Source organism: Gallus gallus, chromosome 18, assembly GCF_016699485.2.
Source record: "Gallus gallus isolate bGalGal1 chromosome 18, bGalGal1.mat.broiler.GRCg7b, whole genome shotgun sequence".
NCBI lineage: Eukaryota > Metazoa > Chordata > Aves > Galliformes > Phasianidae > Gallus > Gallus gallus.
In genome coordinates this window covers 9553583-9565914 of record NC_052549.1, presented here as the reverse complement: position 1 = coordinate 9565914, position 12332 = coordinate 9553583, and the positions used below count along the sequence as shown (strand labels likewise).

At 52.4% G+C, this 12332-nt stretch overlaps 1 protein-coding gene across 3 annotated transcripts in view; it reads left to right on the top strand.

The window, feature by feature from the left end:
- SLC39A11 (solute carrier family 39 member 11) overlaps positions 1-12332 on the top strand; it is a 59879-nt gene that overhangs the window by 32515 nt on the left and 15032 nt on the right. For all 3 annotated transcript variants that reach the window (XM_040649800.2, XM_025141834.2, XM_046902187.1), the window contains one exon: positions 5127-5297. In XM_040649800.2, coding sequence (XP_040505734.1) covers positions 5127-5297 — 171 coding nt within the window. The remainder of the gene's footprint in view (positions 1-5126; positions 5298-12332) is intronic.

Here is a 12332-nt window from a genome sequence, read left to right as displayed (position 1 = left end):
TGTAAGCAGAGGCTTGAGGGTTGTGGGAGTGAATTTGTGCAGCTCTGGAAAAGGAAGGTGCTGCTTTGTTGCACCCTGTGGAGATTTCCAGAGGCTTGGCTTGCCCAGTGCAAAGTTGGGCAAGCTGTGCTGTTTCTTCTCCTTTTTATTGCTTTTCTCAAGTGCCTCTTTGTCTGAATTAACAGCTGTGTTTTGCACTCATTTTCCCATCCTCGAGTGCACCCCTGAGCACAGCAGCAGCTCCCTGGGACACCTGGAGCCTTTCCCAGCGTGGACATTGCAGGCAGCTCAGAGCATCACCTGCAGGAGGAGGGAGATCACAGAAAATATGGGAAGATAAAGGGAAGCAGCACCAAGGCCTATGTGTAGTGTGACTTCTCAGCTGCTGTAGGTAAAGGAAGGTGCCGAGGGCTGGAGCAGTAATTTCATCCAATTTCACCCATCCTCGGTGATGGATTACAGGGAGGGAGGAGAAGTTCTTGTGTTAGCATCGGGGCTGCGTGGATGGAAGTGGCACTTGTGAAGCGGGGGAAGACGGGGGAGGGCTGCTCTGGGGCTGCAGGTGTCCCCCCATGTTAGGATTGCCCAGGGTGCAGTGAGGATGGTGTGGGGCAGGGAGGGCAGCTTTGGCTGGAGGAGTCCCCTGGCTCTTCTTTCCATTTTCGGCCATTAATACTGGGCTGGTTACAGGCTGTGTCGTACTCATGCAGTGGTTGTGGTGGGAGCTGGGCTCCAGGAACCCCTTTGCTCAGTGTCTGATGTGCTCTGGAGCAGGGGATGGCTGCTGCCTCCTCCTGACTCCAAACTTCAGACAGAGCACAGCAATAACCGCGTGTCTGAGAGCCAGTGGCAGTCAGTCATGCTGAATTAAACAACCTTTTATGAGAGCTCCTGTGCACGCTTGGATAAATGAAGGCGCCTAATAGACAGTGAGTCATGACACTCTCTATTTATCTTCTTTGCTGAAAGCCCCAGCAGATGCAGGGACCTCTTTTATCTGCCAGAAATGTGGGAAATGAATTTGTTCCATGGTGAGGGGGGGGAGCGGAGTGCTGAGCTTTTGCCAGCGGGCTGGGACTGTGGCCACGCAGCGTGTAAATGGTGTCACAGGTGTCCCCTGGTGCTCACCTCTGCTGGTCTGTGGGTTCAATCCCTGAGCTCCTCACTGCTGCTTTTGCTAGTGCTGAATAAGCAGTGTTTTTTAAAAGCACCATTATTTGGCCATAGTTGGGCAACTCCACGGAGCTCCCCGTTCAGCCGCTTTGTTGCGTGTGCAGCCTTTCTATCAGCTGTGCTTCTCTTGCATTTGGGGACCCATTCATTGAAACAGGGAAGGGGAAAAGGCTGTCTTTCATTTCCATTCCCTCTGATCTTGCTGTGGGCTCTGAGCAGAGCAGAACCAGCTTGGGGCCCTGCAGTGCCTCTCCCATCACAGGTGCTGTGCTTAATTACTCACAGTAATTAAAATCTCTTATGGAGGTTTTAAAGAGCAGCATGCGATGGGGAGCAGGTGCTCGCCAGCACCCATCTGCTGCTGCTCTGCTCCCTGAAATTCCTGCAGAATGTAATGGGGGAATGGCTGCAGCTAAGGGGGTCCTCTGACCCCTTCCAGGCTGTCAGCACCTGAACAGAGCCTTAAAACAACAGCAAGAAAAAGAGATGAAGAAAGATTAATGGTGTTGTCCTGGAAAGACAGAGTGTGCTGCTGCGTGGGTGCTGCTGTGAGCGCTTATCTGACTCGGCTTCCCAGGGGCTGTGGCTGTTAATTTTGAAGCACTTTCTCTTCTGGGGTTTCCTCATGGTCAGAGAATGAAGGAAGATGGATGGGAGGTAGGGAGCAGGGGCAGGGTTGTGCTTGGTGCTGCCGGGCTGCAGTGTGAGGCTCCATCTTGCTGTGGGGTTTTCAGGTCCCATAGAGCTGCTCCTGCTGCTGTGCTTTGCGTTGCATGAGATGAATTCAGGGTTGGTTTTGCAGCATGTTTTCATCCCAGATCCCTTCTCCATCCCAATTTGATGCACTAAGATATGATAGAGTCATAGAACCATTAAGGTTGGAGAAGCCCTCTAAGTTCCCCAAGTCCAGCCCCAGCCCACCCCCGCCATGCCCACTGATCACATCTCTCAGTGCCACATCCCCATGGTTCTGGAACACCACCTGGGATGGGGTGACACCCCCACCTCCCTGGGCAGCTGTGCCGGTGCATCACTGCTCTTTCTGAAAACAAATGTTTCCTCATATCCAACCTGAACCTCCCCTGGAGCAATGTGAGGCCATCACCTCTCATCCCATTTCTATTAAACAAAGCAACTTCAGGGAGTTGTGGAAAGAGAGCAGCTCTCCCCGGAGCTTCTTATCCTCCAGATAGGAGGACTCATGCTCCAGACCCTTCATTTCCAGGCTCTCAGCTCAGCCTGTCTCTGCTAATTGCTAACGAGCTGCTGACACCTGATGGGCAGCTCTGGGAGCACTGTGGCTCAGCACTTAGATGAATTCTTTCCCTCTTTCCCCCTGGGCTGTGCTGCCGGAGCAGAGTGGGCACTGAACCAACTCCTCTCGGGAGCGGCGGTGATGGAGCCCATATGGCGTGGGATGGAACAGGAGCATTTGTTATGAGTGCTTAAGGTTAATGGAGCATCTCAGGCTTATGGAAGGTGGAAGGGGCAGTGCTTGGGTGTGCGTTACGAGCTGCATGCCCTCAGCTTGTGTTCAATAAGGGGCTTTGGGGAATCTTAAACGTTTCCCATATAATTTGATCTCAGCCATTAGGGGGGTGAGTTGGATGTGCTGTTACTTTCTGTACCTCAGGAGGGATGGCAGCTCCTTGTGTTGTCATTTTCCTTAGCAGATTGTTCTCTCTTCCCCACCCCACCCTCAGACAACGGTCAGTGCATGCTGGCTTATCTCTCATGTTTTTAATAGAGCCACCGTAGCGTTTAGTGCGCGTTTCCATCTTGTGCAAAAGACTGAGTGCCAGTACAGTGTGGTGTTGGGCAGCATGGGTGTGTGTCCATCTCGAGGGCTTCTGAAATGAGAGTATTCCCTGTGCACGCTGACACAGAACAGCTTTTTTGAACACCCTGTGCATGGCATTTAGTCACATTTTTGGTAAGTGTTGTTCTTCATGCCCAGCACTCCCTCTCCTTCCCTTCTCCCACAGGTTGGGGATGGGAGCTGACAAACGTTTATCAGTGGTTAAACTGAGGCTGCTAATTTATCTCATGCAAGTTTGGCTGAAGGCAGAACCTCTGCATTGCCCTGTGTTGGATGTGCTGTGCTGTGCAGTGATTTCCTCCTGCCTGCAGTGCTCCGGACGCTGGCAATAACATCCCTTCCCAGCAGGGCAGCTGGTCTTGTTGCAAGAATTTGATGGGGAAATCGATGGGGAAAAGACTGAACAACATTCTGATGCTGTGAATGATTTTCATTCCAGCACCTCCAGGCAGGGAGGCACCCAGTGCTGTGGGTTATCCCATCCTGTCCCAAAGGAATGAAGGCACATGAATCCCAGCCCTGCGTTATATGGGCACCTGGACAGGACCTCGGACAGAGTGTTGGGTGCTGCTGTAGGACAAAGGCATGGCCAAAGCCATTCCTGAATAGGGAAGGCTCTGAAGCAGTTGTAAAGAGCTCTGTTGCCTCCATAGGGTTTGATAGTAATTCAAGAGCTAAAGTCATGTAGTAAAGAGATTTTTGAGTGCAGATAGCAAATAGCGTATTCATCTGTTTGTGTGTGCTTGCAAGTGCAGCAGAGCTGAGCTCTGGCCAATGCAAGCTGTTTTCATTAAGAAATAATAAAAAAATAAAAAGCTGTTTCACGTGCTGATAAGGAGTCTGTTGGCTTTTATGTTTTGCAGCAGTTTAAGCCATACTCAAAGCCATTTATCTTTTTCAAGGGCTGGCTGCAGAGGATATGAAAAATGCAGCAGGCTGCACATATGTAATTAAACTTTTGGCAGAGTCTTTGCCCTGCAGCTTTATGAAGAAATTCAATAATGATAAATTGAGGAGAATATATAGAGGAGTTTTTGTGAACAGGATTCAAAGTAATGCATGTGGCACAGATAATTATTTGCCATATAATTGTCTTGGCAGCATCCTTGTGAGCAGCCCGTCTGATCGCAGCAGCTATTCTCTGAAAGCCGCCCCCTGCTCCACTCGTAGCACAGCTCCAATTTGCTCTTGAGGCTCTTCCAGCCCTGTTTAGCTTTTCCTGTTGTTTTGTTCCCTGCCCTGTGCCCTGGTTGGAGCTCTGGGTGCTGTTGTGTGTTGCAGTGCTGTGTCCCTGCCCCGAGCTCTGCCCATCAGCTGCTGCTGTTACCCCTTTATTCCCCAACACGCTTGGAAGCCAACCACAGTTTCCCCCCTCTGTATCCCTGCTGCTACATGTGAGTAGGGAATGATGCTCAGGTTGTCTCCCTGGTGGGGATGCTGCTGCCTTTCCTTCTGCTAATGCACAGATAATTTGCATGAGAGTCATTTTGCTGTTCAGATCACGCATCTAAATTGCCCTCTGTGCTTCTGCAGAAGCTGTGTCTGCTCTGTTTATTCCCATAAACTGCCCTCATGTGCTGCTGTGCTCCATGGGACTGCAGCCTTGTTACAGGTGCGGTTCTATTGCACTTTGGGCTGCTTCCTCCTTACAATCCCGGAGGTAATAATGCATGAAAAAGAGCCAGAAGGGAGATGGGAGAAGCGTGTTTAGAAGCAGAGGAGGTGCCAAAGCGAAGCTGCTTTGTTCAGACCCCAAAAGTTATATTTTAGAAATGCTGATGACATTTGTTTTGTCACTTCTGCTAAGTGCCAAGCAAAAGCAGCTGGAGGGCTTTGATTCTGGTCTCGTTCTGCACAAGCTTTGTTACAGCACTGCCCAGTGTTTATTCCTCCCTTCACAGCCCTCCCTGGGGCTTGGATTTAGGTGCCCGTGTTTGAATAGAGCTGGTGGTCATTGTGCTGCTGGGAGCAGAGCTCTGGGAGCCCGGCACCCCCACAGACGTTAACAGATGGCAGCAACAAATCTTGCAGGGTGTTTTTCCTTCTCTCTACATTCTCCTTCTGAGAGGGAAGGTGGGAGGTGTCCACCTCCTGTCCCCCCGGCTGACCCAGCTTTGTCTTTCTGTCCCCTCAGATAAGGCCGAGAACGGGGAGCCCTACCAGAGGAGAAGAGGTGTGGGGACCCCCCTGCCTGACAGCCCCCCAGTATTCCCCACGGCCAAGGATGCTGCCCTGACAGCCAGCAGCAGCAGCTGGAGGCGGATCCTGCTGATGATCCTTGCTATTACCATCCACAACATCCCAGGTAAGGCCCAGCTGTCTGCCTGGCCATCCATCTATCTGTCTATCCCTCTGTCTGTCCATCCCTGTACCCTTCCCGGGGCTGATGCTGAGCTGGACACAGCCCAGGAGGATTTTCTGGGGCTGCCTTCTCTTCTCCCTTCCTCCTTATCACTGCTGCTTGCAGATGGCACCTGCCAAGTGGGATCTATCACATTGCACTGCGCTGTTTGCATGGGGCTGAACTGATGGAAGGTTTTGGCAGCAAAACCCTCATACAGGGAGGGGAAATTGCAGGCTCACTGGTGTGTCTTTAACATCTGCAGCCTCGCTTTGTTGCCAGCCTGTCATGGGCAAAAGTTGTAAATCTGAGAGGAGACTGAGAAAGACGGCACTGTAAAGACAATGGGATTCTGCTCTCTTGTTATTCCTCTTTTGGTCCGTGTACAACAAGAGGTGCATTTTAAAGCAATTCTTCTCTGCGGGAACAAGTACAATTATGGCTTTCTTATTCAAGGGATGGAGTGTGCCAATAGATGGGAAACCGCAGGCCCAAGAATCTTGGACTGCATTGTCCCAGGAGCCAGGCTTTGAGGCTAGCAGAAATGGTACAAGATGAGAGAAACTGCTAACAGCTGAAGACACGCAGCTGCTTTGCAGATCTTAGTGATGTTGAAAGTAATATAAGGCAGTTTTCCTGACTTTATCTCCCATCTTTCCTCTTCTGCTCCTTCCTGCCTGTTCCCTCCCCTTTCTTTCTCCTTCCCCAGCCCCCTTTCTATCTCAGGCTGTCGCCTGAATGAAGGTGAGGGGGATAAGAAATGGCTTTTCTGTGTAACCGGCTCTGTAAGCATGGGGAGGACGGTGAGTGCCCTTGCAAGAGCTGTGGTGTGAGTGCAGGGCTTGTGGCCATGCAGCTGCTGTGAGTTCAAGGGCCACCTCATGCTGTAGCTGCAGGCACTGGTCCCAGGGCTGCTCCTGTTTGTAGCCCGCAGGGTGCACGGTCTCTTTACAAACTCCCAGCCCTGCTGTGCTCTTGCAGGAGGAGAGCAGGGAGCTTTGAATTAGCCACGTGTGCACACAGAAAGAAGGAAGCTTTTGCTCGGGGTGAGCGGTAATTGGATTGCATCCTGCAAATGAAGTGCCAGGGAGCCTGGAGTGAGGAGCTGGGCTGTGTGAGCAGCTCACTGCCTCAGGCTGTGTTGGTGGGGGATTCCTTTCACTGTCATTGCAAAAAGCGAGTTTTGTAGAGGAATGAACAAAGCATCACCCACAGGACTGAGTTAATGAGTGCACACCCCAGGTTGCTGCAGAGACGCAGATCCAACATTTCATTGCTTCGGCAAGAGCACAAAGCCACCTTTGGGCAGTTGCAGGAGCTCAGACATTCTTTTGCATCTTAAAGGTCACAACATTAAAGCTTAATATTTGGGGAGCTGTGCCAGTGGGGGCCCTGAACCCGGTCCATTGCCTGCTGCTGCTTTGTGTCCAGCCCATGGGTTGGGGGCAGAGCGCAGTGAGGTCAGGCTCACGGTCTCCGAGCTGCCTACAGGATGCTGCTGGGTTTGGTTCTTCCCAGAGCTCTTCTGCTTTGCCATCCCAGTGCCGTCCCCACGCTGCCGGTGTCACCAGTGCCTGGTGGCACTCCCAGATCTGCTGAGCTCTCCGCCTGCAGCACAGGGTTTGAAAACACTGTAACGCTCTACCTCAATTATCATCCCTGCCGGCGGAAAGGCTGACACTTTAATTAGAGCAGGCTCCCGCAGTGGAATGACACCATGCTTAGTGCTGTGCTGGAGGAGGAGCAGGGAGGGCGTGGGGCTGAGCTGCTCCGTGCAAGCTGAAAAGCTGGGATGCCCCAGAAGTTGAGATGCTGATGGTTGGCAGCATCACTCCCAGGGCTTGCCATCCTTCCCTGCTCTTTTTGAAGCACGTCCTTGGGATGAGGGATGGGCTGGGTACTGCAGGGAGGAGGATGCGATTGGGAAGGGGTTGCTTGCAGCTGCTGCTGGAGCTCTGTTCTGGCCTCCTATGGGCTAAGAACTTAAAGGCCAGAAGGGAGAAGTGGAACACCGTGGCTTTGCAGGTGTGAGATTTGCACCTCGGCTCCGGGCAGCAGCCCCCCTTCACCTCTGGCCCGGCAGCACTTTGCCAGAGGGGAACCAGAGGGAGGGTTGGGGGGCAGAGCTGAGCCCGCTGCTCCACAGCCTTTTGCTCTGACTGCCAACAGAGTGCTGGGCTTGTTTACTCTGAGCCCTGCTCAGGGATGAGCGCATTTCAGCCTTGGCAGTGTGTCTATCTTTCCTTCCAAGCTAAATGCTCACAGCCAGTTGCTGCGTGTGCTGAGATAATTGAATGTAGGGACCGTCCTCCTGCATTTGCTGCGTTCTGCAGGCAAGGAAAGCTTTGCTAATTTCTTCCAAAGCCGGGGCTGGCAATGTAAAGAATAAATGGATAATGACAGGAGATGCCAAACCGCAGAATATCCCCACTAATTAATATTCATATATGCCGGCTTTAGTAGAACATTAATTATGTATTTAATCAAGCGCTGTTTATTCTGCTTCGTCTTTGTACCTTAGGTGGTTGTTATGCTGAAGACTTGAAATTAATTAAAATGTTACTGGTGTATCACAAATAACAATTAGCGAGGTGTGAGCTTAAACTCCTTCCTCTGTGCACGCATCTCCAAGGGAGGAGGGAACGCTGTGGGATGGAGCTGTGAGTCTGGGATGGGCTCCCTGGTTTGCACTGTGCTGCCCCGTTGCAGAGACCCCATTCAATGGCAGGTATTTAGGACTGCAGGTTTTTGGGATGGCTGTTCCAGCTGGCTCTGCTGGCTGCACTCTCTTCTCCTTCCTGCAGCCCCTGCCGTGTGCAGGCACTAAGATCAGTGTGCACTGATGCTTTCACCTTGCGATGGTCCCGGGGTGCCACGGGGGTCCTTGCAGCCCACATGAGGGGATGCTTCCAGCCAGGGTGATGTTGCCAAGGAAACCCAGCCTGAATTTTCCTTATGTTTCTATGATGCTGTGGGGCTGGATTGGCTGCAGGCACTGCGCTCGGGGTACCCAGAGGAGCCCGCTTAGTCCCAGCCCCATCCCTTCTGCAGTAAGATACCCCACGTTTCTGTGTGTGGCCCTATTGCTCTGTGTTTGCTCCCTAGTAAGATTTCTGCACTATTTCTGCCTCAGGTGTCTGAGTGAGGTGGGGGTGTGAGGTGAGAAAGCAAGTGGGAGGTGGTGGTGATGTTGACATCCCTGCTGTGCCCCAAACCCAAAGGGCTCCACACGGAGCCTTTAATCCATTTCCCATTCCCAGAAGCCGACCAACGTGCTGCATTGCTCTTGTTTTTCCCCGAGAAAAGGAGCAAAGCAAGCACAGAAGTGTGAGGATCAGTAAAGTGTGTGGGCTAAATATGGAACAATGTCATCCTTGGCTGTGAAGCACTGAGGAGAGGAGGGAGAAGTGTTGCAGTGACACAGTGAAGCACCGCTACGGGCAAGAGAGGAAAGATCTGAAATGGAAAAACTTTCAGCTGGTGACATCTATAAGGACGAAGGACACTGCTTTCTTCCTTGTTTCCCACAGCTTTAACCGTTCTGAATGCCCCTTCATGTGTCTCCTGTACGGCCATCGGGGGTGAGGAGCAGGTGGTGCTCTGCCGAGGGGCACTTTGCTGTGGCACCTGCACTGATGCTCACTGTGCTTCAGCAGAGCACGAGGACAGGAGCTGAGTGCTGTGCTCAGCTCAGTGCTGTGCTGCTAAGTGTGTGCCTCACCTGCATGCACACTCCCCTCTGCAATGACAGCTGAGTGCCTTCCACTGCCTGTTCCACTGCTGGCGTTGGTATGAACAATTGCACTCAGTCACTCCTGGAGCATCTCTGATTGCTGCTGGGAGGATTTGTTTGTAGTGAGAGAAAGGAGATGTGCTTGTGCTTGAATTCCTGAGAACAGGGTGGGCAAGAGGGCAGGGGAAGGTGCCCCTGTGGTTGGTGCATTGTGCATGCTCTGCTTCTGCAGCAGCTCCATGGAACCAAACTGCTGCAGAGGGGGGACTGTGCTTGCCAGCTTGTGCTTGCTGCTTGGAGGGAGGGGTGGTTGTGTCCCAAATCAGGCTCATGGCATGGACCTGGTGGATGGGGACTGGTTGGAAGCAGAGGGAGCCATCCATCCCCAAAATCTTTTGCACGGCTGCGACTCAGTTGCAATCAGTTGCTTGCTCTGGAAAAGGTTGCGCTACCCTTTCATTAAACCTCCCACTAATTGCAGCCTCATCAGCACGTGTTTTGACATTTGCACGGATGAAGTGCCTTGATGGATCGAAGCGACTCACGCAGAGCTGTTGGGCTTCTGCAAAGGGGGAAAGCACAGGGAGGCATGGGGATTCCCTGCTGTGCCCTGCGTGGGGCCATGCCAGCAGTATGGGGCTCAGGAGGCAGCGTGTGGGGGATGGCCCCGCTCCCATGCAGTGCTGTGTGTCACACAGACACAGCTGGCGATGCTTTGGCTGCAGCTCTGCAGTCGATCACAGCTCCGAGGGCAGTTCTGGGTTCTCCCTGAGGGAAAGGGATTTGCTCACCCACAGATGCGTTCCCATGGTGGCGGAGTCTCGGGGTGTGGGCAGTGAGTTGTTTAACACCAGGCGCCTCGTTTGGGTGCGCAAGGCTGCGTGCAGCTCAGCTCAGCTCTGCTGTGCTCTGTGGTTGGAAGCAAGGATTTGTGCCTGGTTGTGCTTTGGTGGTGGAGGCGAAAAGAGGAATAGTATGGCATGCTGGTGGTTTGTGTCCTGGGGTAAATCAAGAGGAATATAAGGGGATTGACTGGTCTACCCAAGTCCACCCTACTGAATGACAGAGATCCCAAAGCAAGGCCTTGTGGCTCCCAGGCTGTATTTCCTTCTATCAGCACCATACACCACAGCTGCCATGGTGTGCACTGCCAGTTTAGCTCAGCATTCTGTCCCCTTCTTGCTCTGCTACTGCAAACCGACCTCTCCAAGTGCTTACACCTGGGGGGGCAGCTGTGCTCCAGAACACCCCATCCTGCAGCCCTTCATCACCTGGCATCCCCCCAGAGAAGGCAGCGGGATCAGAGTACCTTGCAGCCTAGCATCCCCTCTGATGAAGTTTGACCCCATTGTGTTGCACGCAGCAATAGGGCTATTTCCTTTGTGTCAGCTCTGTGCTGAGCACCTGAGAGGGATGGCTGTTTGTTTTTCCAGGCTTCAGCCTGCCTCCAGCTGCTGTTTGCCATCAACACGTGCACAGCACTGCTCAGACCTGTCCTCAGATCTCTGGAAGACTGGAGACAAAAAGTCATCTTGCTGACGTTACCTCAACCTCTTGCTTGCTATTCCTCATGGCAGATACCTGGAGATGTGAAATTCACAGAAATCATTGGTAATCTCTGCACTTTCTCACTCAGTAATGGCAAAAAGATGTTGTCTGGTGGGAACTGGAATTCAACCTTTGGGAAAAACTGATGAGTTTGAATAGTGGAGACAGGGACATGCTTAAACTCTTAGAAATACAAACCTCATTAGAGCCAGATTAATTTTCCACGAGGAACTTACAGTTCTTCAAAGAGGGAGATGAATAATTGATGGTGTGTTGGCATCCCCAGCCTCTTCCTGGAGGAAGAGGGTTCGTTTGCTGACCCAGGAGAGCTGCCTTTGCCCTAACAGCAGTGTGCACCGTGCTGCTTCTGCCAGCCTGGAGGTGCTCAGAGCTGCAGGTACAGCACAGCTTGCACAACGGCCACTGCAGTGCACGGTTGGAAGGGATGTGGGCAGCAGTCTGCTTGCCTGAAGGTGCTGGCTTTATTTAACCAAAGGCTCTGGAAGCAGCTCATCGCTGCTCCTGGCGTAATGCTGCTGGGTAGGGTGGACCCAGGGGAAGCCCTTGCACCGAGCTAGCACGTGCTTTGCATCAGCTGTGCATTAGCTAATGCAGAGGGTGTTGTCCAAATTGCAGGCTCTTTCCATTGCTCCCAAGGAAGGGCTGGTGCATCTTTACTTCTTGTGCTGCAGCTCTCCTTATATCTCCCCAAGAAATCCAATATCCCTCAGGCTGTGCAGCAGCATCTCCCATGAGGGAACCCCTTATTTCCCCTTGCCTTCGGCCTCTCTCCATGCCCCAGCTTCTGCCCCTGCTCGGCCGTGTGCTGTGCACTGCTGCTCAGGTTGTGGTCCCTATGGAAGGAGCCCGAGCCCCTATCCTGCCAGTGCTGCATCCCCCTGGGTTCCTGCAGGAGTGTTAGAGAGGGTCTGAGCTCCAGGGTGTGAGAGCATCTTGTTCTTTATTCCTGAAATTCAGCTGTGTTATTACAAACCGGTAGGCAAAGGGAGGAGTTCAGAAATGCTACTTTTGTCCTTATTCTTTTTTTTGCTTACTTTTGTTATTATTATTTTTTTTTAATCACTGCAGTTCTGTTCTCTGCCTGCAGCCTGTGCTCATTTTTTTCTGCTCTTTAAGCCATATGACACAATAGCTGGGGTTAATTTCCTTGCCAGTGTGGTTTCTAAAGGCTCGGTGAGGGAGGCTCGCTGCTTATTAGTTTGTTCTGGGGAATCAGGAGGGCTTTGAGTTCTGGGTGCTCTTTGCATTACATCTGGCTCCCGCAGGGCTGCAGAGCTCATTGCATGCTGAGAGCGATGCTGGAAGCAGCCAGGGCCAGGTGAGTGCATGGCGTGTCCCTGGAACAGGGGGCTCTGTGGCTCAGCGCTGCCAGCCCTGCCGCATAAGCTGCAGTGAATAGGATTTAGAAGAGCAGTGGGTTTCATTTCACCCGGTTCTTTCAGCTGGCCGAGCTCTTACTGGCTTGTGCAACGGGTGGTAAGGGAAAGGTCTGCTGGGATGCAGTCAGCCGTTCTGCCTGCAAGTGAATCCTCTGAACCGTGCGTGGGGCTGAGCTCTGCATGGCCGTGTGCATTGCAGCAGCTCCTGCAGTGCTGTGCATGGGTTTGTGGGGAGCTTTGGTGGAGCTTCCTTCATCGCTGCTCCTCCCTTTCTGGATGAGCCCTTCACTACGCACCATCTGTTGATTTTAATTTCCT